The 27716-nt window shown below is 38.0% G+C and overlaps 1 protein-coding gene across 1 annotated transcript in view; it reads left to right on the top strand.

The window, feature by feature from the left end:
* The window catches only part of HECW1 (HECT, C2 and WW domain containing E3 ubiquitin protein ligase 1), a 384473-nt gene that overhangs the window by 78359 nt on the left and 278398 nt on the right, over window positions 1-27716 (top strand). Inside the window, exon 3 of the mRNA XM_006900196.1 lies at window positions 5019-5113. Coding sequence (XP_006900258.1) covers window positions 5019-5113 — 95 coding nt within the window. The remainder of the gene's footprint in view (window positions 1-5018; window positions 5114-27716) is intronic.

The raw sequence follows: 27716 nt of genomic DNA, 5'->3' as shown, positions 1-27716 counted from the left end.
CCTATTTTGTTGAGTGTTTTAATCAGGAAAGGGTGTTGGATTTTGTCAAAGGCCTTTTCTGCATCAGTTGATAGGATCATGTGGTTCTTGTTCTTTGCATTGTTAATATGATGAAAACATTAATTGTTTTTCTGATATTGAACCATCCTTGCATACCTGTTATGAATCCCACTTGGTCATGATGGATTATTTCTTTGATGTATCGTTGTATTCTATTGGCCAATATTTCATTCAGGATTTTTGCATCTGTGTTCATAAGAGATATTGGCCTATAGTTTTCTATTTTGGTGGTGTCCATTGCTGGCTTTGGTATGAATGATATGCTTGCTTCATAGAATGAGTCTGGGAGAGAGGAAGTAAAATTATCTTTATAAGCAGATGATATGATAGTATACTTAGAAAACCCTAAAGAACCCATTAATACAGGAAACAAAAAGAGACCTGGAGAAGTGGAAGAATATCCCTTATTCATGGATAGGAAGACTCAATATTGTGAAAATGACAATACCGCTAAAGGCAATTTACATAGTCAATGTAATCCCAATACAAATACCAATTCTATTCTTCAATGAGACAGGAAAGGCAATCTCCAATTTCATTTGGAATAGAAAGAGGTCCCAAATAAGCAAAGCACTCCTTAAAAAGAGATATAAGGTAGGTGGCATCTCACTCTCTGATTCCAAATCCTACTACACTGCCATGGTGGTCAAGACATTGTAGTGCTGGCATAATGACAGACACATAGATCAATGGAATATAATTGAGAACCCAAAATCAGCACATTTACCTATGGTCAACTGATTTCTTACAAGAAGATGAAATCATTTATGTGGAGTAAGGATAGCCTTTTAAGAAATGGTGCTGGCAAAATTAAAAAATTATGCAGAAAACTCAAGCAAGATCCACACCTCACTCCATACACAAAAGCCAACTCAAAGTGGATCATGGACCTAGGACTAAAACCAAAGACAATAAACTTCATTAAAGAAAAGCTTGGAAGAACTCCAGAAGTCCTAATCCACAACATCAAAAGGCTTCCAAGCTTCCTGAAAAATCTACAACCAGGAGAGGATAAAGTAGATGACTGGGATCTTCTAAAAATCAATTCCCTATGCACATCAAAAACTTCTCCAAAAGGGTAAAAAGGGAAGCCACAGATTGGGAAAAAATATTTGGTTTGACCATGTGGATCATAACAAACTATGGCTAACTCTGAAAAGAATGGGAATCCCAGAACACTTGATTGTGCTAATGTGAAACCTATACTTGGACCAGGAGGCTATCGTCAGAATAGAGCAGTGAAACACTGCATGGTTCAAAATTGGGAAAGATGTACGCTAGGGCTGCATCCTGTCTCCATACCTTTTCAATCTTTATGTAGAACAGATTATCCGGGAGGCTGGCCTCTATGAGGAGAAATGTGGCATCAGGATTGGAGGAAAAATCATCAACAACCTGCGTTATGCAGATGACACAATCCAGCTTGCTGAAACTGAGGGAAACCTGAAGCACTTGCTGTGGAAGGTCAGGGACTGCAGTCTTCAATATGGTTTGAGGCTCAATATCAAGAAAACAAAGATTCTTACCACTGGGCTGATGTAGCAGCATCATAATGGATGGTGAAGAGATTGAGATTGTTCACAGTTTTGGTTTTCTTTGCTCCACAGTCAACACTCTTGGCACCAGCAGCCAGGAAATTAAAGGACATATTGGAATGGAAAGTTTACAGTTAGAGACCTTTCTAAAGTACTGAAGTGCAACGATGTCAATCTGGAGATTAAAGTGCACCTGATACATATCATGATCTTTACAATCACTTGCTATGCATCAGAGAGCTGGACAATGACTAGGGATGATAAAAGGAGAATTGATGCCTTTGAGCTGTTGTGTTGGAGAAGAGTATTGAATATAACACGGACTGGTAAGAAAACTAACAGGTTTGTCCTGGAGAGGGTGAAGCTGGGCTGGTCCTTGGAGGCAAGGATTCTGAAGCTTTGTCTGACTTACTTTGGACATGTGGCAAGGAGGGACCAGAGCTTTGAGAGGGACGTCATGCTTGGGAAGGTGGAGGACAGCGCAGTAGAGGAAGACACTCAATGAGATGGATTGATTCAGTGACTGGGATAATGGGGGTATGTGTGCCTGAGATGGTGAGATTGGCACAGGATAGGGCAGAGTTTATGGCTGTTGTACATAGGATCGCTATGAGTTGCAGACAACTCGAAGGCACATAACAACAACAACAATGCTATGTCAGACAAAGGACTTATATCTAGAATTTATAAAATACTTGAGCACCACAACAAGATAAAGGTAAATAACCCAATTGAAAAATGGACACAGGATATGAACAGACACTTCATCAAAGAAGACATTCAGATGGTCAACAAACGTGAAGAAATGGTCAAAATCCCTAGCTCCAAGAAAGAAACAAATCAAAGCAACTATGAGATAGGAAAATTTAACGAAACAGCAACTATCAAATGCTGGCGAGGTGTGAAGAAACTGTTGGTGGGAATGTAAAATGGTGCAACCACTATGGAAGGCAGTATGGTGCTTTCTCAAAAAGTTGGAAATAGAAATACCATTTGACCCAGAAATTCCACTACTGGGAATATACCCCAAAGAGACCATAACCACCACCCTAGCAGATATATGCACACCCATATTTAATTGCAACTTTGTTCATAATAGCAAAGAGTTGGAAACAACCCAAGTGCCCATCAAAAAACATATAGAGAATCTCTAGTATAGTCATACAATGAAATACTATGCTGCTTTGAAAAATAAGGAACTCATGAAATATTATACAAAATGAGTAACCCTAAAGGACATTATACTGAGTGAAATATCTCAGTCACAAAAGGGCAAATACTGCATAGTACCACTGTTTTAAATTGGGACTGACATTGGAGTAGGGGGGAGACAGCAAAGAGGGGATAAACAATGTATACTGCATTGAAACAGATGAGAGAGAGAACTGTTTAAAAGGGATATTATTGTCATGACAGAAGCCCAGAATGAAGGCTGCATAGTGGAGTTGACTTGGGGCAAGAGATTGTATAACAATGAAAAAAATTTTCTTTTACATTTCAAAGAAAAGAGTGAATTGGGGGGAATGATAAGCAGGGAGAAAAGTGCAACAATGAATGAATGGAAACCCAAAGCCTCTGTAAACTTTCATTAAAATTAATAATTGAAAAAAACACACAAAAAAGAGTGTTGAAAAAAAAAGAATTTATATCACATATACAATTTTATATTCCATTCCAGAAATCATTTTACATTATTGTATATGTCTTAACAATTTGTAATGTCTGTTCACACCTTATTCTCAATTAAGAATACATTTTAAATAATTTAATATCTGAAATTTAAAGAGGTAATATCTCTAATTACAAGAAGCATTTACATTAAATAAAGAACCTTGGTAGTTTAGTGTGTTATGTGCTGTACTTCTAACCAAAATGTCAGCAGGTTGAGCCCACTAGTGGAGAAGAAAGACTGACAGTCTCCTTTGAGAAGCTTTTACAGACTTAGAAACTTGAGTTAATGTTGCTATGAGTTGGACTCAACTCAAAGGTGGTAGGAATAGGATTGATATAAATAAAAGGAGATACTAATATCTTGGTTGCTAGGTATTGGGAAGAACAATTAAAACAATAATTTATAAAGAAACAAAACATCTCTTCTTGGTGAATTTTTAGATGACTGTTCTTTGGTAATTCCCTTGAATTCTGAGCTAAAAATATGTGTTGTTGTTGTTGCTATGTGCTGTCGAGTCGTTTGCGACCCATAGCGACCCTATGCACAACAGCCCTAAACCCTGCTCTATCCTGCGCCAACCGCACTGCCTCTGACACACCCATCCCGATTACCCCAGTCACCGAATCAATCCATCTCATAGAGGGTCTTCCCCTCCTGCGCTGTCCCTCCACCCTCCCAAGCATGATGTCCCTCTCCAAGGACCCGTCCCTCCTGGCAACATGTCCAAAGTATGTCAGACGAATATGTACTAATTTAGTCACCTTGCACAGCAGTAAAATATATTTTGGATCTTTGGCCTTTTTGCTCAAAGGCATGGAAAGAATTTTCTTCTTTGGGTGGTTTCTGTTCAAAATACATGTCATTTTAAAGTTCCTTTTTGAGAACTTCTACTAACCTGAGCTGTGTAACCCCTTCAAGCTCATCTTCTGTGGCACCTCTGAGCATAGTTAACTCACATCCTGAACATTGCCTCTTTGTGGTCAACAAGGTGTATGACTTTCTGTAAGTGGTTCAAATTGTTAAACATTTGATTACTTTTTTTTTTTTTTGGTTGACTATTTAACCAATCCAGAGTCACCTAGGAAAAGAGACCTGGTGATATGCTTTTGAAAAGTAACAAATTTGCCTTGAAAATCCTCTGGAGTACTTCTCTATGTATACATGGAGTCACCCTGTATGACCTGGAATGAAGTCAAGAAGAGCTAATACCAACATGCATCACTTCTTCTTTCATGGTACCCTCATGGTCCCTAACCTGTAAGAAATCTGTAAGAAATGAAGTTCCTTGGGGAATATAGAACTAGACTATATTAATAGGATTTTCTACCATGTGCTTGAGGAAACAATCAATTACTCATGCAAAATCACATTAGGGAAGAAAACTTCAGGAAGGAAATTAGTAATTACAATTTAAACAGACTGATGGTAGATAACGAAGCCATCCACAATTTTAGAACTAGTTGTTTATAACCAACAAACTCCAGCAGGGTAAAGTGGAATCTCAGTAGCAGATTTAATTGTGTACAAACATTAAAAAAACAAAACCGTCTTTCTTGACACATTTTCTGAAGGAAATTAGACTTATTCCTGAGAGCAGCAAGCCATTGTCATAGGCAGCTTTTTTGGCTCATGTGTGGAATTAACTTGCAGTTTTTAGAGGTGTCTACTAAGGTCATAGATATCTTTCCCTGGGTTAAACTTTGCTTCTCAATGCCATTTCTTTCTTTTTTCTTTCCCCCTCCTCATTTCAGCTGAAACGAAGATCTGTTTCAAATACTACCATGGAGTGAGTGGAGCCCTGCGGGCCACGACCCCCTGTGTCACAGTTAAAAACTCAGCAGCTCCTGTAAGTCTCATTTCCTTGTCTTTTCAGGCTCAATTCTATTCTTCTTTACCTCCCCTTTTGTTCTAATGTGTGTGTGTAATGCATACACATTTGCATGTGCATATACACATAGATGAAGATTTATCAATAGAAATTTGATACGTAGAAATATAAGAGAGACATATAAACCAAAATAGTGGAGAGGAATGAAATATGAAGCCTGGTTTATTAGTGCATACCACTTATCTTTGACAATATACCAACTTTAAATAATTTTTCTAGTTAGTCAGAAGGTTCTAACAGAGCCATGTACAACAGCAAGAACAAATTTTTCTTCAGAACACATTTTACTAATTCCCTGATTTTAAATGTTTACATTTTCCTGTATTTTAATATTTCCTAGATTTTAATTTTTTTTTGCTGTTAGCTGACTTTTCAGTGGGTTTTAAAAGGCTGTAAATAACATGGGAGAACACTGACCATCTTTCTTTGGTGGAGTAGCTGATATTTTTAAACCAGCTGCATTTGGGTTGGTAGTGCAACCCCTTACCACTAAGCCACCAAAGTCCTACTAATCCTTGTCATTTCTTTTTAGGCATATAAATAAATTTATGTGATAAAATGTATAGTATCACACTGATTTTATTCCTAAAATTCTAACTTGGTAGACCTACAAACAACTAGAATTTCTGGTATTTTTTTTATTTTAAATGAATAAATTTTGCCAAAGAACTTAAATAACGTGCTTAAGCCTACATAGTTCACTTGTTGAAAATTTCAAAATTAAATTGAATAATTGCCATCTCCTCACCCCATGGTTAATATTTCATTCAAAAGTGGCATCCACTTCCATAATAGCTTGCCTCTGAAAACTCTATGAACCTGGAGAAAGGATGGAAGTCACACAAGTGTTGAGGACTGACTTTCCGTTCATAGGGTCTCCTATGAGTCGCCTACTACTCAACAGCACTTAACAACAATAACAACAATTGCTAATAGAAACCATTTTTTCCTAAACTGCATTCCAGTTTTTATCTCTGTAACACTTCTTATCTTAATTACCAAGGTATCTGATTAGGTTAACTAAAATTTCATTTCTTGTTATTGTTGTTATGTGTCATTTAGTTGTATGTAACTCATAGCGACCCTGTGTACAACAGATCTGAATTCTGCCCTGTCCTGACTAAGTCTCACTGACTCAGAGACACCTACAACCATTGCCCCAGTTACTGTATCAATACATCTCATTCTAGGTCTTCCTCTCATGCATTGTCCCTCCGCCCTTTTGAGCATGATATCTCTCTCCAAGGACCAATCCCTCTTGGCCACGTGCCCTAAGTGTGTAAGACAGAGCTTCAAAGTCCTGCGCTCCAAGGAGAAATTGGTTCTACCCTCTCCAAGAGAGACATACTTGTTTTCTTGGTGGTCCATGGTATGATCAAGACTCTTCTACAGCACCACCATTTAAAGGCATCATTCTTCTATAATCTTTAGTCATTGTCCAACTCACTGATGCATAGAAAGCATTTGCAAAGAACGTGCCTGTATCAGGCACACCTTAGTCTCTTTACTAATATCATTGTTTCTCAGTACTCTGGAGAGGTACCTGATAGAAGATTTTTCTAAAAAAAAAAAAAAAAAAAAAGAAGATTTTTCTAGTGCAATCTGTCTTTTGATTTCCTGACTGCTGATGCCATGAGTGTTGATTGTGGAACCAAGCAAGCTGTAATTGTTGACAACCCCAATCTCTTCTCCATCTATCATGGTGCTGCCAATTGGCACAGTAGTGAGAATTTTTGTCTTGTTGAGCTTCAATGCATATTGAAGACTATAGTCCTCAACTTCTGCAGCAAGTACTTCAGGTCCTCCTCAGTTTCAGTAAACAAGTTTGTTTCATCTGCATAACATAGGGTGTTTATAAGTCTTCCTTCAATCCTGATGCCACCACACTCCTCCTTATAAAGCCTAGGCTCCTGAATGATCTGTTCTGCATATAGATTGAGAAGGGATATAGGATATATGGATATAGGATACATCCCTGACACACTCCTTTCCTGATTTTGAATTATGCAGTATTTCTTTGCTTTGTTCTGAGGACTACTTCCTGATCCAAATATAGGTTTCACATAAGCCCGATCAACTGAAATTCCCATTCTTCTCATGGTTAACCACAATTTATTGACATCCACACAGTCAAATGCCTTTGCATAGTCAATGAAACACAGATAAACATTCCTCTTTTACTCTTTCTTTATGCCAAGATCCATTTGACATTGGTGATGATATCTCTAGTGCCATGGCCTCTTCTAAACCCATCTTCTATTTCTGGTAGTTTTTTGTTCATGTACCGTTCCAGTTAGTTTTGGATACTTTTCAAAAAGATTTTATTTGTATGTGGTATTAATGATATTGTTCAATAATTTCCACACTATGTCAGATCTCCTTTTTTTTTTTTAAGAATGGAAATAAATATGGATCTCTTCAGTTTACCAGGTAGTTTTCTAGTCAGGAGCTAGTCAGTTGGCCAGGTAGCTGTCCTCCAGACTTCTTGGCACAATGTGGTGAGCCTGTCCAGGGAAGAATTCATTTGTTGAAATATGTCAATTTAGTATCCCATCAATTTCTGGGGCTTTATTTTTTGCAAAGTCCTTCAGAGCATCCTGGAAGTCATTCTTCATTCCCATTATCTCTTAATCATATGTCATTTCTTGAAATTCTTCTGAAGTATTAGCCAATTCTTTTTGGTAGAGTGACTCTATATACTCCTTCCATCTTCTTTTAATGCTTCCTGGATCATTCAATATTCTGCCCATAGCAACCTTTAGTATTGCCACTTACCCCATGAATTTGTTCTTCAGTTCCTTCAGCTTACAGAATGCAGAGCAAGTTGCAACACCCCCATGATACATCTTGAAGGATATGTACATGTACAGCCAAGCACAATCAATAAGAGTGCATCTGAATTCCAAAATCAATCTCCATAATAGTCTATGTGTTTCCTACTGCCAAAGGGGCCCTTTAGAGTAGTGAGAGAAGATCTTCACCCTGAAACCCACAGCGTCCCTTTTCAGCAGGAAGTAGCTAAGAGAATACGCCGTCCCCTTTTCCTTATGACTCAGGGTGAAGTCTCTCTCAGGGAGGAGTGATAGGGAATGGCAAAGGATACACTGACAAAGAAGATTAATCAGAACTGGCTTTGACAAGCACTGTGGCATTTGGACAAGAACAAACTGGGAGGAGGGTAGAGAGAATAGTGCAACAATGAATGAGTGGAAGCCCAAAATCTCTGTAAATGTTTATGAAAATTAATAAAATATAATTATAGGAAAAAAAAAGAATGCAGAGCAAGTGTGGCCCTTTTAGTTTTCAAACTCCAGCTCTTTGCACATTTCATTACAATATGTTTTCTTTGTCTTCATGATCTACCCTTTGAGATGTCCTCTTCAGCTCCTTAATTACTTGATTGCCCCAACCCGCGGGGACATTCAACGGTGACCCTAGGAGAGGAAGAAAGAGAATGGGGGGCGCAGGAGACAAAGAGACATTGAGACAAGTCGAAATTTCCGATCAAGTATCGGCTTTATTGAAAGCATACAGAGATATATATAGGAGGAGGAATGAGGGGAGTGGAAAGGAGGAGTAGGATTACTTAGTAGGGCGTTCCCAGTAAACCAAAACCTGTAATCCCAGGGTGGGGTAAACTGAAACACAATGGGGGGAGTGGAAAGGAGAAGTAAATTTGGGCATTCCCTGTCCTCCCAGGGTGGGGCAACATGTCCAGACATGTCCTTAGAGGATTACAAAATGGCTCCAGCTAGGTAGAACAAAACGGCTTCCAGCACTTGATTTCTTCTGTTTGGCTTCTTGCCACTCTAGTGCATTATTTAGAGTCTTTTCTGACATCCATTTTGGTTTTCTTCCTGTCTTTTTTTTTTTAAATAAGATTTTATTTCAATTGTGATTTTAACAAAAGAAGTTAGATTTTCAGAGATGTTAGATTTTTGTTCATTCATTGTTGCACATTTTACCCTCTTGATCTTCCATCCTCCTCCCCCAGTTAACTTTTAAAAAAAATATTCATTCATTGTTGTGCAATTAGCTCCCCACCCTCCCTCTTCTTTACAGTGATGTATCTCTGATTCTGGGCTGCTCATATTAATTTTCAGGCAGTTCTTTCTTATATCAGTTCCAATAAAATGGTCTTTATCTATCCACTCTGATCCTATTCTCCTAACTCCCCCGTGTCAGACCTGCTTTACAACAATGGTGCTGTGCAGTATTTGTCCTTTTGTGATGGAGATATTTTACTCAGCATGATGTGCTCCAGGGTCCCCCATGTGTAATACTTTACAAGTCCGTTGTTTTTCAGTGCTGTGTGGTATTCTATCGTATGGATATACTGTGATTTTTCTATCCATTCACTTGCTGATGGGTAATTGGATTGCTTCAATCTCCTTGCTACTATAAATAATACGGCAATACCTTTTACATTCTTTGTGGATGATAGTCTTGATATCCCTCTGGTACTTGTTAGTGTGCAAGGCATCAAACCTCTTCCTGAAGTTTTTTGGTTTTGTTGTTTTCTTTTTAATTTGGGTGGCATAGACTCAAGATGAAATCTTTTTTCCTATGCGTTTGATTTTACCTTCTTTAGCTTTAACTTGACCTTTCATATTAGTACTTGATGGTCTGTTCCACAATCAGCACCTGGACTAATTTTCACTGCTGTTGTTGAACTTCTCCAACAATTCCTTCTACAAAAATAATTAGTCTGATTCCTGTGCACACCATCAAACGAAATCCATGTGTATAGCCTGTGTTGATGATTCTTATAAAAGATCCAGTGTGAAAAACAATGAGTATAAACTTTGTAAGTAAACAAGTTATGTTGTTGTTATTGTTGTTATGTGCCGTCAAGTTGCCTGTGACTCATAGCGACCCTATATACCACTGCCCTAAACTCTGCTCTGTCCTGTGCCAATCACACTGTCTATGATACTCCCATCCGGATTACCCCAGTCACTGAATCAATCCACATCATAGAGGGCCTTCCCCACCTGCGCTGTCCCTCCACCTTCCCAAGCATGATGTCCTTCTCCAAGGACCGGTCTCTTCCTTACAACATGTCCAAAGTATGTTAGACAGAGCCTCAGAATCCTTGCCACCAAGGAACCACCTGGTTTAACCCTCTCCAGGATGAATCTGTTTGTTTTCCTAGCAGTCCTTGGTACTCTCAATACTCTTCTCCAATACCACAGTTCAAAGGCATCCTTCTATCCTTCTGTGCTTCTATCCTTCTATCCTCCTTAGTCATTGTCCAACTCTCTGATGCATAACAAGTGATTGCAAAGACCAGGGCCTGTATCAGACGCACCTTAGTCTCCAGAGAGATGCCATTGCTCTTCAGTACTTTGGAGAGGTCCCTAACAGCAGACTTTCCCATGGCAATACGTCTTTTAATTTCCTGGCTACTGGTGCCAAGAGTGTTGACTGTGGAGCCAAGCAAACTAAAGCTGTGTACAAACTCAATCTCTTCACCATCCATCCTGATGCTGCCTATTGGTCCAGTGGTGAGAATCTTTGTCTTCTTGACATTGAGCCTCAATCCATATTGTGTAGGCTGCAGTCCTTGACACTCTGCAGCAGGCGCTTCAGGTCCTCCTCAGTTTTAGCAATCAGGGTTGTGTCATCTGCATATCTCCCATCAATCCTGACCAGTGAGAAAAATGGAGTTGCTTTCATAGTTAAAAAAGGCATTGCTAGATCCATCTTGAAGTACAATATTGTGAGTGATAGGCTAATATCCATACGTATATAAGAAAATCCAGTGAATACCACTATCATTCAGATACATGCACCAACAACCAGAGCCAAGGAAGAGGATATAGAAAATTTTTAAAATCAGAGATCGATCGAACATGCAATCACAATGCATTGATAATAATGGGTGACTGGAATGCTAAAGTTGGGAACAGAGAAGAAGATTCAGTAGTTGGAAAACATGGACTCAGTGACAGAAATGGAGCTGGAGAGAGAATGATTGAATTTTGTACAATGACTTATTCATAGCAAATACGTTTTTTTAAGAGACATAAACACAGGTTATATACATGAATTTCACCTGATGGTATGCATAGGAATCAGATTGATTGCATCTATGGAAAGAACCACTGGAGAAGCTCAGTATTAGCTGTAAAAACTAGGCCTGGAGCTGCTTTTGGAATAGACCACCAACTACTCATATGCAAGTTCAAGCTGAAGCTGAGGAAAATTAAACCAAATCCATGGGAACCAAAATATGACTTTGAGTCTATCCCACCTGAATTTCAGAACCATCTCAGGAACAGGTTTGAGACCTTGAGCACTAAAGAGCGAAGACCACTTGAGTTGTAGGAGGATATCAAGGGTATCATCCAGAAAGAGTACAAACAGCCATTGCAAAGACAGAAGAGGAAGAGAAGAACAAAATGGATGTCAGAAGAGACTGAAAATTGCACTGGAGTGCAGAGAAGCCAAAGCACAAGGAAGAATTCAAGATACTAAAGAGCGGAATAGAAGATTTCAAAAGGCAGCACGGAATGTTGTTGTTGTTGTTGTTATGTGTCGTCGAGTCCTTTGTGACTCATAGCCACCCTATGTACAACAGCCCTAAACCCTGCTCTATCCTGTGCCAATCGCACCGCCACTGACACACCCATCCTGATTACCCCAGTCACTGAATCAATCCACCTCACAGATGGTCTTCCCCTCCTTCGCTGTCCCTCTACCCTATCAAGCATGATGTCCTTCTCCAAGGACCTGTCTCTCCTTACAACATGTCCAAAGTATGTCAGACAAAGCCCCAGAATCCTTGCCTCCAAGGAGTAGCCTGGTTTAACCCTCTCTAGGATGGATCTGTTTGTTTTCTTGGCAGTCCATGGAACTTTCAACACTCCTCTCTAGCATGACAGCTCAAAGGTGTCAATTCTCCTTCTATCCTCCCTAGTCATTGTCCAACTCTCTGATGTATAATAAGTGATTGCAAAGACCATGGGATGACAAAGTAAAATATTACAATGAAATGTGCAAGGAGTTGGACTCAGAAAATAAAAAATGGCCGAACTCACTCAGCATTTCTTAAGCTCGAGGAACTGAAGAACAAATTCAAACCTCGAGTTGCTATAGTCAAGGATGCTTTTGGCAAAATATTAAATGATCGAGAAAGTATTAAAAGAAGATGGAAAGAATATAATGAGTCACTGTATCAAAAGGAATTGGCAAACACAGAAGAATTTCATGAAACAACATATGAGCAAGAGCCTATGGTGATGAAAGAAGTTAAGGCTGCTTTGAAGGAAATGGCAAAAAATAAGGTCCCAGGAATAGATCATATACCAATTGACATATTTCAACTAACACATGCTGCCCTGGATGTGCTCACCAAGTTGTGCTAAGAAACCTGGAGAACAACCACTTGGTCAACTGACTGGAAGAGATCTATATTTGTTCCCATCCCAAAGAAAGGTGACCCAACATAGTGTGGAAACTATAGAAGAATCTCATTGATTTCACATGCAAGCAAGATTCTACTGAAGATTATCCTAAAACAACTGGAATAGAACATTAGCAGAGAACTGCCAGAAGTCCAGGCTGAGTTTAGAAGGGGTAGTGGTACTAGGAATACTGTAGCTGATGTTAGATGGATCTGAGCTGAAAGCAGGGAATGCTGATGTTAGATGGATCTTAGCTGAAAGCAGGGAATACCAGAAGAATGTCTATCTGTTCTCATTGGTTATGCAAAGGTGTTTTACTGTGTGGAGCATAACAAACTGTGGGTGACTCTGAGAAGAATGGGAATGCCAGAACACTTGCTCATTCTAATGCAAAACCTATACTTGGACCAGGAGGCAGTCTTCAGAACAGAGCAAGGGAACACTGCATGGTTCAAAATTGGGAAGGGCGTACGCCACGGATGTGTCCTATCTCCAAACCTTTCCAACCTGTATGCAGAACAGATTATCCAGGAGGCTGTACTCTATGAGGAGAAATGTGGGGTCAGGATTGGTGGAAACAAGTTATAAAATTAAAAAAGAAGACAACTAAAAAAATGTATTTGCAATAAAGAAATCATTGATTTTGTCAAATTCTATCATTCTTTCCCCAGCCTCATTTCTGTCATAAAGTTCCATGTTCCCTGACAATTGATACTTCTTCCTTGCCCCTAACTTTTTCATTCCAGTCACTAATTATTATTAGTGGATCTTGGTTGAATGCTTTATTGATTTATCTTTCACTATGGTTGTTGGTGCATAAATTTGAATGATAATGATGTTACTGAACACAAGGGGTTCTCTCTGTAGTCAGTTGCCAATAAGGCAAATAGATTGCAATATCCATAAGCACTTTATTACACAGATCTGGGAGACAGTGAGTCACCTCCAAGATTGCCTCCTCAACCAAACCAGTGATCACTGGTTTTATACTAATGTGAAACACCAACCCACTTAACAGTAAATTTTATTAGTAAAATCAAAGAATTTCTATATCTTAAAGAAAATCGTTTACACCCAGATACTACCTTTCCAGGCAAACAGGCAGGTTAAGTTACAATTTACATATGATTGAGGAAAACAACTTCAGATTGATAACAGCTAATTTAGGAGCTGCGTCTCTTCTTTTGATAAACAAACAGATCAAAGAAAGGACACTAAGAACTCCAAGGTCAAGTAACCAGTCCCACAGGCTGGAGAAAACTATGGTTTTATAACTGATACCTATATGGAGAATCCTGAACTTATTAATACCACCCTATCATTTCCCCCTTAAGGTGCGTCTGATACAGGAACTACTCTTAGCTGTCACTTGCTGTGCATCAGAGAGTTGGGCAATGACTAAGGAGGATAGGAGACTTGATGCCTTTGAGCTGTGGTGCTGGAGAAGAGTATTGAGGGTACCATGGACTGCTAGGAAAACAAACAGATTCATCCTGGAAAAGGTCAAACCAGGCGGCTCCTTGGTAGCAAGGATTCTGATGGTCCGTCTAACATACTTTGGACATGTTGTGAGGAGAGACTGGTCCTTGGAGAAGGACATCTTGCTTGGTAGGGTGGAGGGACAGCACAGAAGAGGAAGGCCCTCTATGAGGTGGATTGATTTAGTGACTGGGGTAATTGGGATGGGTGTATCAGAGACAGTGCGACTGGCACAGGACAGAGCAGAGCTTAGGGCTGTTGTACATAGGGTCACTATGAGTCACAAGGGATTCATAACAAGCACATAACAAGAACAACAACAATCATTTCCCACTCTTTTTATATAAATCTTTTATCTATAAGACAAACATACCACCCCATCAATGGTATTAACAGCTATTCTTTGTACTGTTAGGTCTTTGTACTGGATATAAGGCCAAGGACTCAAAGAAGGGACCAGAGAAAGAAATGAAGCTAAAGAACCTTTATGAAGGGGTCTCCCTGGTGGGATTCCTTGGTCTGCAGAGAGAGAAACAGAAAGAGGGACAGACCAGGGAAATATGGCACCCTAAAGTGGATTAGGGCAGGTTTTATAAGGGTCTTTAGGGAGGGAAAGGAGGGACATCACATTGTGGTTTAAGGAGGGAAGGGTGAAGCAGTCTATGGTAGTTTAATCAAATGAGGGAGGCTGTTCACTCCCTTTGTTGACATGTTGACAGTCCTTGAATCCTTTTTTCTCCCTTTGACCTTGGTCCTGACATGTATGTATATGGATATTATCCTGTCACTCACAATATTGTATTACAAGATGGATCTAGAAATAGCCTTTTTTAATTATGAAAGTGGTCCTGGATTTTTTCACCTTTTCATCACCAGCAGCGTAATTCATGATTGTCTGAATAAAAATGTCCCATGCCCCTATGCACATCCAAAAATTTCTCCAACAGGGTATAAAGGGAAGTCACGAATATCAGATAAGGGACGTATATCTAGAATTTATAAAATACTTGAGCACCACAACAAGATAAAGGTAAATAATCAATTGAAAAGTGGGCACAGGATATGAAAAGACACTTCAACAAAGAAGACATTCAGATGACTAAGAAGCACATGAAGAAATGTTTAAAATCCCTAGCTCTAAGAGAGAAGCAAATCAAAACAACTATGAAATATCATCTCACCCCAGTCAAAATAGCAAAATTTAACAGAATAGCAAACAACAAATGCTGACAAGGTTGTGAAGAAACTGGAACCCTTATTCACTGTTGGTGGAAGTGTAAAAGTGTAAAATGGTGCAACCACTGTGTATGGTGCTTTCTCAAAAAATTGCAAATAGAGATACCATTTGATCCAGCAATTCCACTACTAGGAATATACCCCAAAGAGACCATAACTGACATCCAAGCAGATATATGCACACCCGTGTTTATTGTGGCTTTGTTCACAACAGCAAGGAGTTGGAAACAACCAAAGTGCCCATCAAGAAACAAATGGATAGAGAAGCTGTGGTATATTCACACAATGGAATACAATGCTACATTGAAAAACAAGGAACTCATGCAATATTATTCAACATGGGTAACCCTGGAGGACATTATGCTAAGTGAAGTATCTCAGTCACAAAAGGACAAATACTGCATAGTGCCACTGTTGTAAAACACGACTGACCTTGGGGTTGGGGAAGACTGAGAAAGATGGGTTAAATTATGTATACTACATTGAAACAGATGAGGGAAAAACTGTTTAAAAGAGATATGTGATTACGTATTTTTGTCATTATGGGAGTCGAGAGCTAAGGCTGCATAGTGGAGTGGATCTGGGGGAGGGGTTGTAAAACAATGAAAGAATTTTTCTTTTACTTTTCCAAGGTGGGAGTGTACTGGGGCCAGGGGGTTTTGGGAGGGAAGAAAAGTGCAACAATGAATGAATGGAAATCCAAGTCTTTGTAAATTTTCATTGAAATTAATAATAAATTAAAAAAAAAGTCCCATACTGATCCATCTCATTTAACCAATAGCTAATATGTCAGTATTTGGGCATTCCATTTCTTTCTTAAGAAATGGAATATACAGTTAAAAATATAAAGTTAAAAATGTCCACTAAGGATGTTGAAGGAAATAACACTTTGAATTCTGTCAAATTTTCTTTTTAAAAATTATTTGTTTTCTATTTTTAAAAAGAGAGACATATTTTAAATTCATTATTAATAATTCCAAAAGACTTTTGGGTCTAAAAAAGGTACTTTTATGTTGCCTCACAGTAAATTTTCACTGTCCTATAAATGAGTTAATTGTCCCTTTGGGATAAGCAGTAAGAGGAACAGTTTAGGGAGAAGTACAGGCACACTGGACATTCAGGCCTTATCTCAGGGAGACAAGCAAGGGGGAGTGGCAGGGTGAGGAAGAAGGACTTCCCCACTTGAGTAGACTTTGCCCTATTTCCTACTGTACACATCAAGTCTTTGTGTGATACAAACTGTTAAGATGTGTCGCTGTTAACCAAGAGATTGGAATTTCCAATATATCAAGACACCCCTGAAGAAAGTCCTTGAGAGCTACTTCAAAATATCAGCTAATGAAATCCTATGGAACACCATTCTACTCTGCTACACATGAAATCACCATGAATCAGAGATTGTAACATGATATCTGTAACTTTACTCAGTGAGACTAGTATTTAAGCAAAAGAAATGAGGGAAGTAGCCTTGAGTACCAAGCCTCCATGTTCATCCTCACTTGTGTGGGCAGTCCTCAAAAGGGTATACCTGGGGAAAAACAATGTGTTCCTATATACATTGGTCATTCAATAAACTAGAACATCACCCACATAAAGGCATCACCACTGGACTCGGGGCATTAATAAACCAGAAGCATATGGACAAAATAAGGAGGCCTAAAAGTTGAGTAGAGTTGAGTTAGAGAATCTTATCAAACAGAAGGTTGGATGTCTTTTGCCAAAACATAGTAGGACATTTAAAAGAGCAATTTCTTACCAAACCCATTGATATCTTGGCAAGGATAGTTCAAGACCGGCCTTGGCTCAAGCCTAGAACATAAAAGGGAAGTTCTTCTATTCAGAAGCAATATTTCAAGTTAATGCCAGTCAGTTCTGGAATTAAGTTGCATAGTCTTCAGATAAGCACATTTTATTAAGGGACAATTCCAGTTGGCTTCTATGAATCCAGCCCAATAGGGCTTTAAATTGTCTACCTGCTTCTCACAGGAATGCAGTGCATGTGTACCAATACAGAGTGATGCAGTAAGAACTGAGAAGAAAGAAAAAAGTCAATTACCAGAAAACTACCTGAAAAATATGAAAATGTTGATGCCTAGTTATCAGCAAGTGTATGTTTTTAGAGACTGCTGTCACCAGGAAAAAAGGTTTTCATCTAAGAAAAAGAAACATTTCTATAGTTGTTTCAGTGTCATTTGGTATAAAGATTAAAAAGATTGCTCTGATTTTGTTCCAGCTTTTCCATTGCACATAACCTTGTTGCTTATACTTAAAAATTATACATCTTTAAAAATTTTGACATGTTACCATTGCTAGATATTATAACCCAAACTATTTTCTCATTTAAATAAACATTCATAAACACTTACATTGGCATTTTAACACACATACCACATATAGCTTTTGTTTCTCTTTATAATTCCCACATTTTCAAAAAGCACACTCATAAAGCCATTGTGATGACAGGAGTAAGCAGAGAGTAATTCTCAGCTTTCTCTGCCATCTTAGTGAAGAGCACTAATGTGTGTCCAAAGGCTAAAAGGCATGCATTTTCCCCTAGAAATACTGATAGTATTGAAAACATTAGTGGACCTTATTGCATTATCGAGATAAATGTTGGTTCAGTGGTAATAGAATTCTTGCTTTTTATGTGTATAATCCAGGTTCGTATTTGGGCCAATACATTTCATGTTAGCCATTATTTGTCTGTCAGTAAATGTGCTATGATGCTAAATGAGCTTTAGAAAATCAACCAGCGAAAACCCTATAGGTCACGATGTCTCAGTTTCCAAGCAGTACTGGGGGTGGCTCAGGACTTGACAGCATTTTGTTCCATTATGCCTGAGGTTGCCATGAATCAGGGTACAACGTGATAGTAGGTAGCAGTAATGTTGCTCTATAGCATTGCAGCCTCTTGAAAGTAGTTCCCTTCATATCAGTCTAGTTGTATTACATAGTACATTGAGAGGCAAGCAAGAAAAATTCATTCTGCTTAAGGTGATATTTATTGGAACTAACCATTAATCTTCCAGTGTATGTATGTGTGTGTGTGTATATATGATTTATTTTTTTTTTGCTATACAGCGTTAGTGGTATAATCTAGCAAATTTCTGAGTTTGCATTCTTTTCTGCGAATGGAAACATCCTGTTTCCAAAGAAGAATGCTAACAAGTTTCTCAAAATCAATTTGCCATAGATCAATTGTGATTAATGTTACAAAACACAATGTATGGGAATGATATGATAACACACTGTGATCAAAAGAATGCACATAGCACAGTGTGTATAAACAAAAACATAGAGTATATGAATTTTGTATGAAAATCACTATAAAAGAAAAATAAAAAAAAATTGCCAATAAACAGTGAACATCCAATTTTAAATTGCTTATTGTTGATGCTGTATTACTCGCTTATGAAAAAATGGCTGCCTATAGTCTTAGATCATATATAAGATCTCTTGTATGTATATCTTTTAGGTTGCTGTTGTTATGTGCCATTGAGCTGCCTGCAACTCAATGCAAACCTGTGTATAATAGCTCTGAAACCTGTCCTATCCAAGCGAATCTCAACACCTACCCCCATTATCCCAGTTACTGTGTCCATCCATCTAATCTGTGATCTTCCTCGCCTGTGCTCGCCCTCCACCTTTCCAAGTATGATGTCTTTCTCCACGTATTGTTCCCTCCAGGAAACACCCAAAGTATGTAATATGGAGCTTCAAAATCCTTGCCTTCAAGAATCAGCTTGGTTTCACTCTTTCCAGGACAAACCTGTTTGTTCTTTTGGCAGTTTATGGTATGTTTAATGCTCTTCTCCAGCACCACTCAAGCGTATTGATTCTTCTTATATCACCCTTTGTCATTATCCAGCTCCCTGATTGCAAAGACCATGGCTTGGATCAGGAACATCTTGGTGTCTAGATACACATCATTGCTCTTTAGCATCCTGGAGAGAGAGGTCCCTTATGGCAGATTTTCCTAATGCATTTTTTTTATTTCCTGACTGCTGGTGCCAACAGTATTGATTGTGGAACAAAGCAAACTGAAATTGTTAACAATCTCAATTTCTTCTCCATCAATCATGGTGCTTCCAGTTGGCCCAGTGGTGAGAATCTTTGTTTTCTTGATGCATTTCTTAAACTGAAGAACCTGAATAACCAATTCAAGCCTTGAGTTACAATACTTAAGGATGCTTTGGACAGAATATTGAATTACCCAGGAAGTATCAAAAGAGGATGGAAGGAGTACAGTACGTCATTATACCAAAAAGAATTATATGACACAGAATAATTTCATGAAACAACATATGACTAAGGGGCAGTGGTGATGAAAGAAGTTCAAATTGCTTTGAAGGAATTGGCAGAAAACAAAACAAAACAAGGCCCCAGGAATAGATGGCATGCCAATTGAAATATTTCAACAAACAGATGCAACCCTTGGCACACTCACCAGGTTGTGTCAAGAAATCTAGAACACAACTACCTGGTTAATGGATTGAAAGAAATCCATAATTATTTCTATTTCAAAAAAAGAGACTCAGACAGAGTGTGAAAATTATTGAACAATATCACTAATATTAAACAAGTTCCTGCAGAAGATTATCCAGAAACAACTGGAACAATGCATGGACAGAGAACTGCTAGTTGTGCAAGCTGGATTTCGAAGAGGCCATGGCACAAAGGACATTATAGCCAACGTTAGATGGATCTTAACTGAAACAGAGAATGCCAGAGCAATGTCTGTCTGTGTTTCCTTGAGTATGCAAAGATATTTGACTGTGGGGATCACAGCAAATGGTGGCTAACCTTGAGAAGAATGGGAATCCCAGAACACCTGATTGTGCTCATGTGAAAGCTATACTTGGACCAGGAAGCAGTCCTCAGAACAAAGCAAGGAAACACTGTATAGTTCAAAATCAGGAAAGTGATATGTCAGGGATGCATCTTGTCTCCAAACCTTTTCAATCTATGTGCTGAACAGGTCATTTGGGAGGCTGGGCTTTCTAAGGAGAAATGTGGCATCAGGATTGGTGGGAGATTCATCAACACCTTGCATTATGCACATGACACAACCTTGCTTGTCAAAACTGAGGAGGACCTGAGGCTTTTGTTGCAGAAGGTCAAAGACTGCAATCTGCAATATGTAATATAAAATGTATAGCTTATATCATATGTAAGACATCTTGTTGCTGTTGTATACTGCAGAGTCAGAAAAAACCTATAGCTGACCCTCCGGCGAACTTTCAGAGGCAGTTAACTGCACAAAAGAGTTTTCCTATTCTTCTCCTGATCTTATATCTTGTTGATTGCATTGAGTCGAGCACAACTCATAGCTACCCTATGAACAAAAGACCTGAAACTTTTTTATAATTATCTTTGTTTCTCAGAGTTCATAGAGTTTCCAGAGGCATGTTGTTTAGAAAGTGGAAAATCACTAAGAGTTAATGCATGATTGTTGTGTTGTTATTTGGTGCCATTGAATTGACTCTAACTCATAGCAACCTCATGCATAATAGATACAAATACTGTCCACTCCTGCATCATCCTCACACTCTCTGCTGTGCTGAAGTCCATTGTTGCTGTCATTGTGTCAATCTATCTCATTTGATGTCTTTTAATCTCACTAACTTTTCCAAGCATGATGTCTTTTTCCAAAAATTTTCCCCCTAGATAACATGCCCAAACTATGTGAGATTCTCACATAGAGCACTCTGACTTCCCTTCTTCCAAGACAGATCTGTTTGTTCTTTTGACAGTTTATAGTATATTCAATATTCTTTATCATCCCCACATTTCAAAGGCATCAGTTCTTTTTTGGTCTTTTTTCTTTTTTTTTTTTATTCATTGTCCAATTTTTCACATGCATATGAAACAATTGCTAATTCTATGATATGGGTAGGCACATCTTGGTCTTTAAACCAACATACTTGATCTTTAGCACATTCTTTAAAAAAAGAGAAAAGACAAGCCATATGATCCTTTAATTTTATCGATACTTTAGAGTTCTGAGTATAGTAGGTTCTCAATATTTTCATTCTTTTCTCATTCCTTTATCCTTTATCTTTTTGGTCCTGACAGCTGTTGACTCTAACTGCTCTTATTATCCTTTAGCTCTCATTTCTTTATTAACCTTAATTGCATACAAAAAATATGATGACTAAAAATCATGTAGACAAAACATAAGTCACTGTAATGAAGAAATAAGTTACATAAGCAGTAAATTCAGATACTATCTCAAATGTTACACTCTCAAGAGTGAAAATGTATTTTGCCAGTATGTGAGATAAAATGACTAGTTGCCATAGTGTAAGGATGGATGGTTTGTTTACATTCTTCCTTTCTGAGATCTATGAAGTAAGACAGCCAACTCACATTATATGATCCCAAGCAGATAGTTCTAAACCTTTTTCTTCGATTAGGAATTATATTGTAGAAAACATAAAAGCAGATTATTTAAATACTTTAGAAAACTTTTTAACATTTATGTGCTGCTGAAGATCAAAGACTATAGCTTTCAGTATGAGTTACATTTTAGTATGGATTACATTATCAAGGAAACAACAATATTCATCACTGGGCCACTAGGCAAAATCATGATAGATGGAGAAAAGAATGAAATTGTTAATTATTTCATCGTACTTGGATCCACAATCAACATCTTTGGTGCCACCAGCAGTTAAGAAATCAAAAGAGGAATCTCCTTGGGAAAATCTTCTGTCAGGGACATCTCCAAAGCACTGAAAAAAAAGGATGTCAGTTTAAAGACTTAGGTGTGCCTGAGCCAAGCCACGGCCTTATGCATCTGAAAGTTAGGCAATTACTAAGGCTGGCAGAAGAATTAATGTCTTTGAGTTGAGGTGTTGGAGAAGAGTATTGAATTTTCCATAGACTGTGAAAAGACCAAATAAATATGAGAAATGTATTAGATAAATATAAAATATGAGAAATATACGCATTGAAGAAGTATGACCAGGGTATCACTTCTTTTTTAAAATTTCTTTTTATTTATTTATTATTTTTTAAAAAATTTTAATGAACATTTACAGAGATTTTGGATTTCCATTCATTCATTGTTGCACTTTTCTCCTAGACGACCCTCCCCCCATCCTCTTCCCATCTCCCTGCCAGTCCACTCCTATCCTTGAAAAGCAAAAGAAAAATCCCTTCATTGGTATGCAATCCCTTCCCAATCCCCACACCACGTACACTCCACTATGCAGCCTTCATTCTTGACTTTTGTCATAACCAGAATACCCAATCATATATATCACTTTTAAACTGTTCTCTCCCTCTTCTTTTTCAATGCAGTATACATAATTTATCCAATTTTTCCTCAGTCTCTTCCCAACTATGATGTCAGTCCCAATCTACAACAGTGGCACTATGCAGTTTTTGTCCTTCTGTGACTGAGATATTTCACTCAGCATAATGTCCTCTAGGGTCACTCATTTTGAATAATAATGCATGACTTCCTTATTTTTCAATGTAGCATAGTATTCCATTGTGGGAATATACCATAGTTTCTCTATCCATTCATTTGTTGATGGACACTTAGATTGTTTCCAACTCTTTGCTATTGTGAACAAAGCCAAAATAAACATAGGTGTGCATATATCTGCCTCGGTGGCAGTTATGTTTTCTTTAGGGTATATTCCCAGTAGAGGAATTGCTGGGTCAAATGGTAACTCTATTTGCAACTTTTTGAGAAAGCATCATATAGCCTTCCATAGTGGTTACGCCAGTTTACACTCCCACCAACAGTGAATAAGGGTTCCAGTTTCTCCTTAACCTCTCCAACATTTGTTGTTTGCTGCTCTGTTATATTTTGTTATTCTTACTGGGGTGAGATGATAACTCATAGTTGTTTTGATTTGCATCTCTCTAAGAGCTAGGGATTTTGAGCATTTCTTCATGTATTTGTTTGCCATCTGAATGTCTTCTTTGGTAAAGTGTCTGTTCATATCTTGAGCCCATTTCTGGAAGGAAGGATGGCAAAGCTTTGTCTCACATAGTTTGGACATGATGTTAATATGGCAAAGCTTTGTCTCACATAATTTGGGCATGTTGTTAATAGGGGACAGTCCTTGGAGAAGGGTATCATACTTGGAAAGGTAGAGGGTCAGTATAGGAAAGGAAGACCCTCAATAAAATGGATTGAGACAGCAACTGTAACAATGGTATTAACTATACTGGAGATAATGAGGATGGCACAGATTCAGATCTTTTGTTCATAGTGTCACTGTAAGTAGCAGTCAACTAAATACCACATAAGAACATCACAAAAGCAGTCATGCGCAAACTACTAGTTTAATATAATCATAATATAGTTACCAATGCCATTCTTCAAGGAGTGAAAAGAGGCAGCTTCCAATTTTTTTTACAAAGGAAAGATATCTAAATAAGCAAAGTTCTACTGCAAAAGAAAAACAAAGTAGGAGATATCACATACCCTGATCTAAAGCTTGCTACATAGTCATAGTAATCAAATTAGTATATTACTTATAAAATGACTGCCACAGAGATCAATAAATAAAATAGAGAACTCAGAAATTGACCCATCTACTTATGTTTAAAATGTCTTTTACAAGGAGACAAACTCATTATATGGGAAAATAGCAGCCTCTTTATCCAATAGTGTTGGTAAAATTAGACATCTATCTTTAGAAAATTGAAATAAGACACACATCTTATACCATACAAAAAACTCAACTCAAAGTGGGTAAGGGACCCAGAGGTAAACCAGAAGCTATAAAGATCATATGGGTGAGGAGGGGAAGGAACAAATTTAGAAACCTTAATCCATGGAATAAATAGGCTTAAAGGCACTACCAGGGAAAGATAGAATAGATGAAGTTGTTGTTGATTGCCTCTGAGTTGAGCCTGACTCATAGTGACCCTATAAACAAAAGGTCTGAAACTCATCTACAATTATCGACATTTAGCAAATTTCTTAGAGTTTTCATAGGGATGTTGTTTAGGAAGTGGCTGAAAAGGGTCTTCTAAAAAGCAAATCCTTGTATATATAATAAAAACCGTTCTTCACTATGGTGAAAAGAAAGTTCTCAGACTTGGGTTGAGGTGCACTGGAGATGTTATTTGACAGCTACTTATCTGACAAGGGACTCGTATCTAAAATTTACAGATTACTTTGTTGTTGTTGTTGTTGTTACCATTGAGTCATAGATGACTCATAGCAATCCTATGTACAAAAGACCTGAACAATTGTATAACTTTCATCGTTCCTCTGAGTTCATAGAGTTTCCAGAGGCAAGCTATTTTGGAAGTGGATGCCACTCCTGTTTCTGAGCCTGTTTTAATCTGAGAGCTCCACCAGCACTGTCCACCATGGATAACCATTATTGTACTTGATGCATCAGTGTCACAGTGTTTAGCATCAAAGCAACCATGAATTACCTCTGTACAGCAAATGGACAGACCAGTACTATACCACTTAGAATAATGTTTGACCAAAAACAATTAAGACTAGGCCTGAGGGACACAGATTAAAATCACCTACCTTTGACTTGGTAGCATAGCTTTCTATCCAAGCATCTGAAAAAGAAAAAGACAAATATTACATTTACAAAATGAGTTGAAGATATTAAAAGAATCTTCATCAGAGAGGATATTTAGATTCTGGCCAATAAGTAAATTAAGAAATGCTCAAAATCACTAGCTATTGTGTTGTTGTTTTGTGCCATGGAATAAGAACTGACTTATGGCTAACGTTCCAGCAAGTTTTTAGAGGTTGTTAAATCACATAAAGGGAGATTGTCTATCTTTCACCCATGGAACAACTTTTGGGTTTGAACTACATGACTTTGTATTATAAGCACAACTCCTTACTACTAAGCTACCAGAGCTCCCTCACTAGCTATTGTTAGTTTTGTTATTATTTGCTATTGAATCAGAACTGACTCATAGCTGATCCTTCAGAAGGTTTTCAGAGGTAGTAAACTGCACAGGAAGAGATTGCCCATCTTTCTCTTATGAAGCAGCTCTCATATTCAAACTGTTCTTTTGGGTTAGCAGTGCAATTCTGAAACAACAATGAGATACCATCTCACTCCAAAAACAGTACTAAAGTTTAGCAAATATTGATGAGTGTGTGGAAAGATTAGGACTCTCATGTGCTGCTGATAGGAATTTAAAATAGTACAACCACTCTCTTGAGACCCGTTCATTGAGGGATTTTTACCTTCACTCTGCTGCAAGACACCAGAGCCTGTGTGGCTGACCCTGACGGGTCTTCCAGCTTTATCTGTATCTGCTAAAGGCTGCCGCCCAGCCCAGGTACACTCACACCCTGGCCAGTGATAGAACCACTGCTTGCCAAATTGAGGGGATGCAATTTTAGACTGCAATCCCTTCCAGAGTACTAGACTGCTGCTCCCAAGAACTAGAAACACTACTGTCCCACCAACTAGAGACTGCCCAGGTGCTGCCCCTGCTGTCCAGTGCCAGGAATACCAATATCATAGATACTTTGGGTGAAACACTGCTGTCTAGCTACATCACATGGGACCCTTTAAGCTAAAGCAGAAGGGGAGTGGAGAAAAATATATAGGTCTTCACAAAACATTGCCATACTCTGGGTTATTATATAATAACAACAACCTAGTATCTACTAAGAAAAGATCCACATGTTAAGAAAGCTGCAATCCACCTCAGTCATCATAAAAAAAAAAACCAAACAACAAAAACAAAAATCCACAAAAAACAACAAAAACCCTTCTCCTAAAAAAACAGACCCAATGAATACCCCAGATAGTAAGAACCAGAAGAAATATGTTGATGTGGAGTTATCTGAACAGCTACTAAAGAAGATGCAAATGATAGAAGAAACAATGGAAGCCATTAAGAGAGTAAATACCTCAGAGACAATAATCAAGAAAAATTATATTGATGAAGAGCAACTTCAAAGGCTTCAGAAGAAAGTGTAAAGCATGGAAGAAAGAACTGATAGTATAAATAAAGAGGTACAAGAACATAAAAAATCATCACAAGACAAAGAGGGTATAGGCAACACAATACTGGAAATAAGAGAAAAGCATGAAAATGCAATCCAGAATATTAAGACTGAAATGGCAGATGTGTCCAACACGCTAATGGGAAAAAAAGTAGAACTGAAGAAATGGCACAGAGTCAGTGAGCTGGAATATACTAGAAGAAAAGTCAGAGATGAAATGCGAAGAAATGGAGAAAACTTTAGAATCATATGGGATGACAACAAAAGGCATAACATACATATGACTGGAATTCTAGAACATAGAAATGACAAGGAAGTCCCTGAGAAAATTTTGAAGAAGAACTAGAAGAAACCATCCCAGGTATTTTGAGGAACAGGGAAATCCATATTCAATAAGCATGGAAAACACAAAAGACTGGACCCCAAAAGAAAAATGTCAAGACATTTCATAGTCAAATTCTCCAAATTAAAAGACAAGGATAGACTACTAAAAGTACTGTGAGAAAAACAAAGAGTCATCTACAAAGGGAAAACAATTAATTTAAGTTCTGATTTCTCAGAAAAAAGTCATGAAAACAAGGAGACAATGGGATGATATATACAGAAATTTGAAAGAAAACAATTGCCATTTAAGGATCTTAAACCCAGCAAAGCTCTCCATCAAATATGAAGGAAAAATTAAATCCTTTGCAGAATAGAAAGAACTTATTTATGAATAGAAAGAACAATTTATGAAAACAAGACCAAAGCTACAAGAAATTTTAAGTTAAGTCCTTCATACAGAAATGCCAAAGGAAAGTGAATGGACCACAATAACCAGACATAACAGGAAAAGAAGCACAGCAAAATGGAAATGTTAAAACTTGGCCTGACAATAATCACACTTAATGTGTATGGACTAAGTGTGCCAATAAACAGAAAAAGAATAGGAAAATGTATAAAAACCAAAAAGCCAAACAATATGATGCCTATAAGAGACGCCTCCGAAAAAAGAACAGAAAGACAGGCTCACAAATAAAATTCTGGAAAAAATATACCAAACCTCAATAAAAACCAGAAGTAACAGTGCTAATCTCTGATAAAATAGACTTCAGAATGAAAATCACCATAGAAGATAAGGAAGGGCATTACATACTGATTAAGGGCACAATAGATCAAGAAGATATAACCTTGGTCAATATTTATGCACCAAATGGTAGATATGCAAGATACATAGAGCAACAGACAACAGAACTGAAGAAAGAAATAGACAGCACCACAAAAGTTTTAGGAGACTTCAACACATTATTATCACTGAAAGACCCCAAACTAGGGCTTTACCCAGACCGGGCGCAACCCCGAGCAACTCACACCAGATCCACTTGCTGTAATCACAAGAGGCTTTTATTGACGAAGCTTCGGGGCGACTCATATCTCACACAGGAGACAGGGAAGTCGACCCCGAGCCCCCAAAAGCAAGGGAATTTATACT

This window comes from Elephantulus edwardii, unplaced genomic scaffold (assembly GCF_000299155.1).
Source record: "Elephantulus edwardii isolate Elephantulus edwardi_28Jun2011 unplaced genomic scaffold, EleEdw1.0 scaffold00276, whole genome shotgun sequence".
Taxonomy (NCBI): Eukaryota; Metazoa; Chordata; class Mammalia; order Macroscelidea; family Macroscelididae; genus Elephantulus; species Elephantulus edwardii.
Note: the sequence above shows the minus strand (reverse complement) of the source record. Positions and strands in the feature narration are given on the sequence as shown.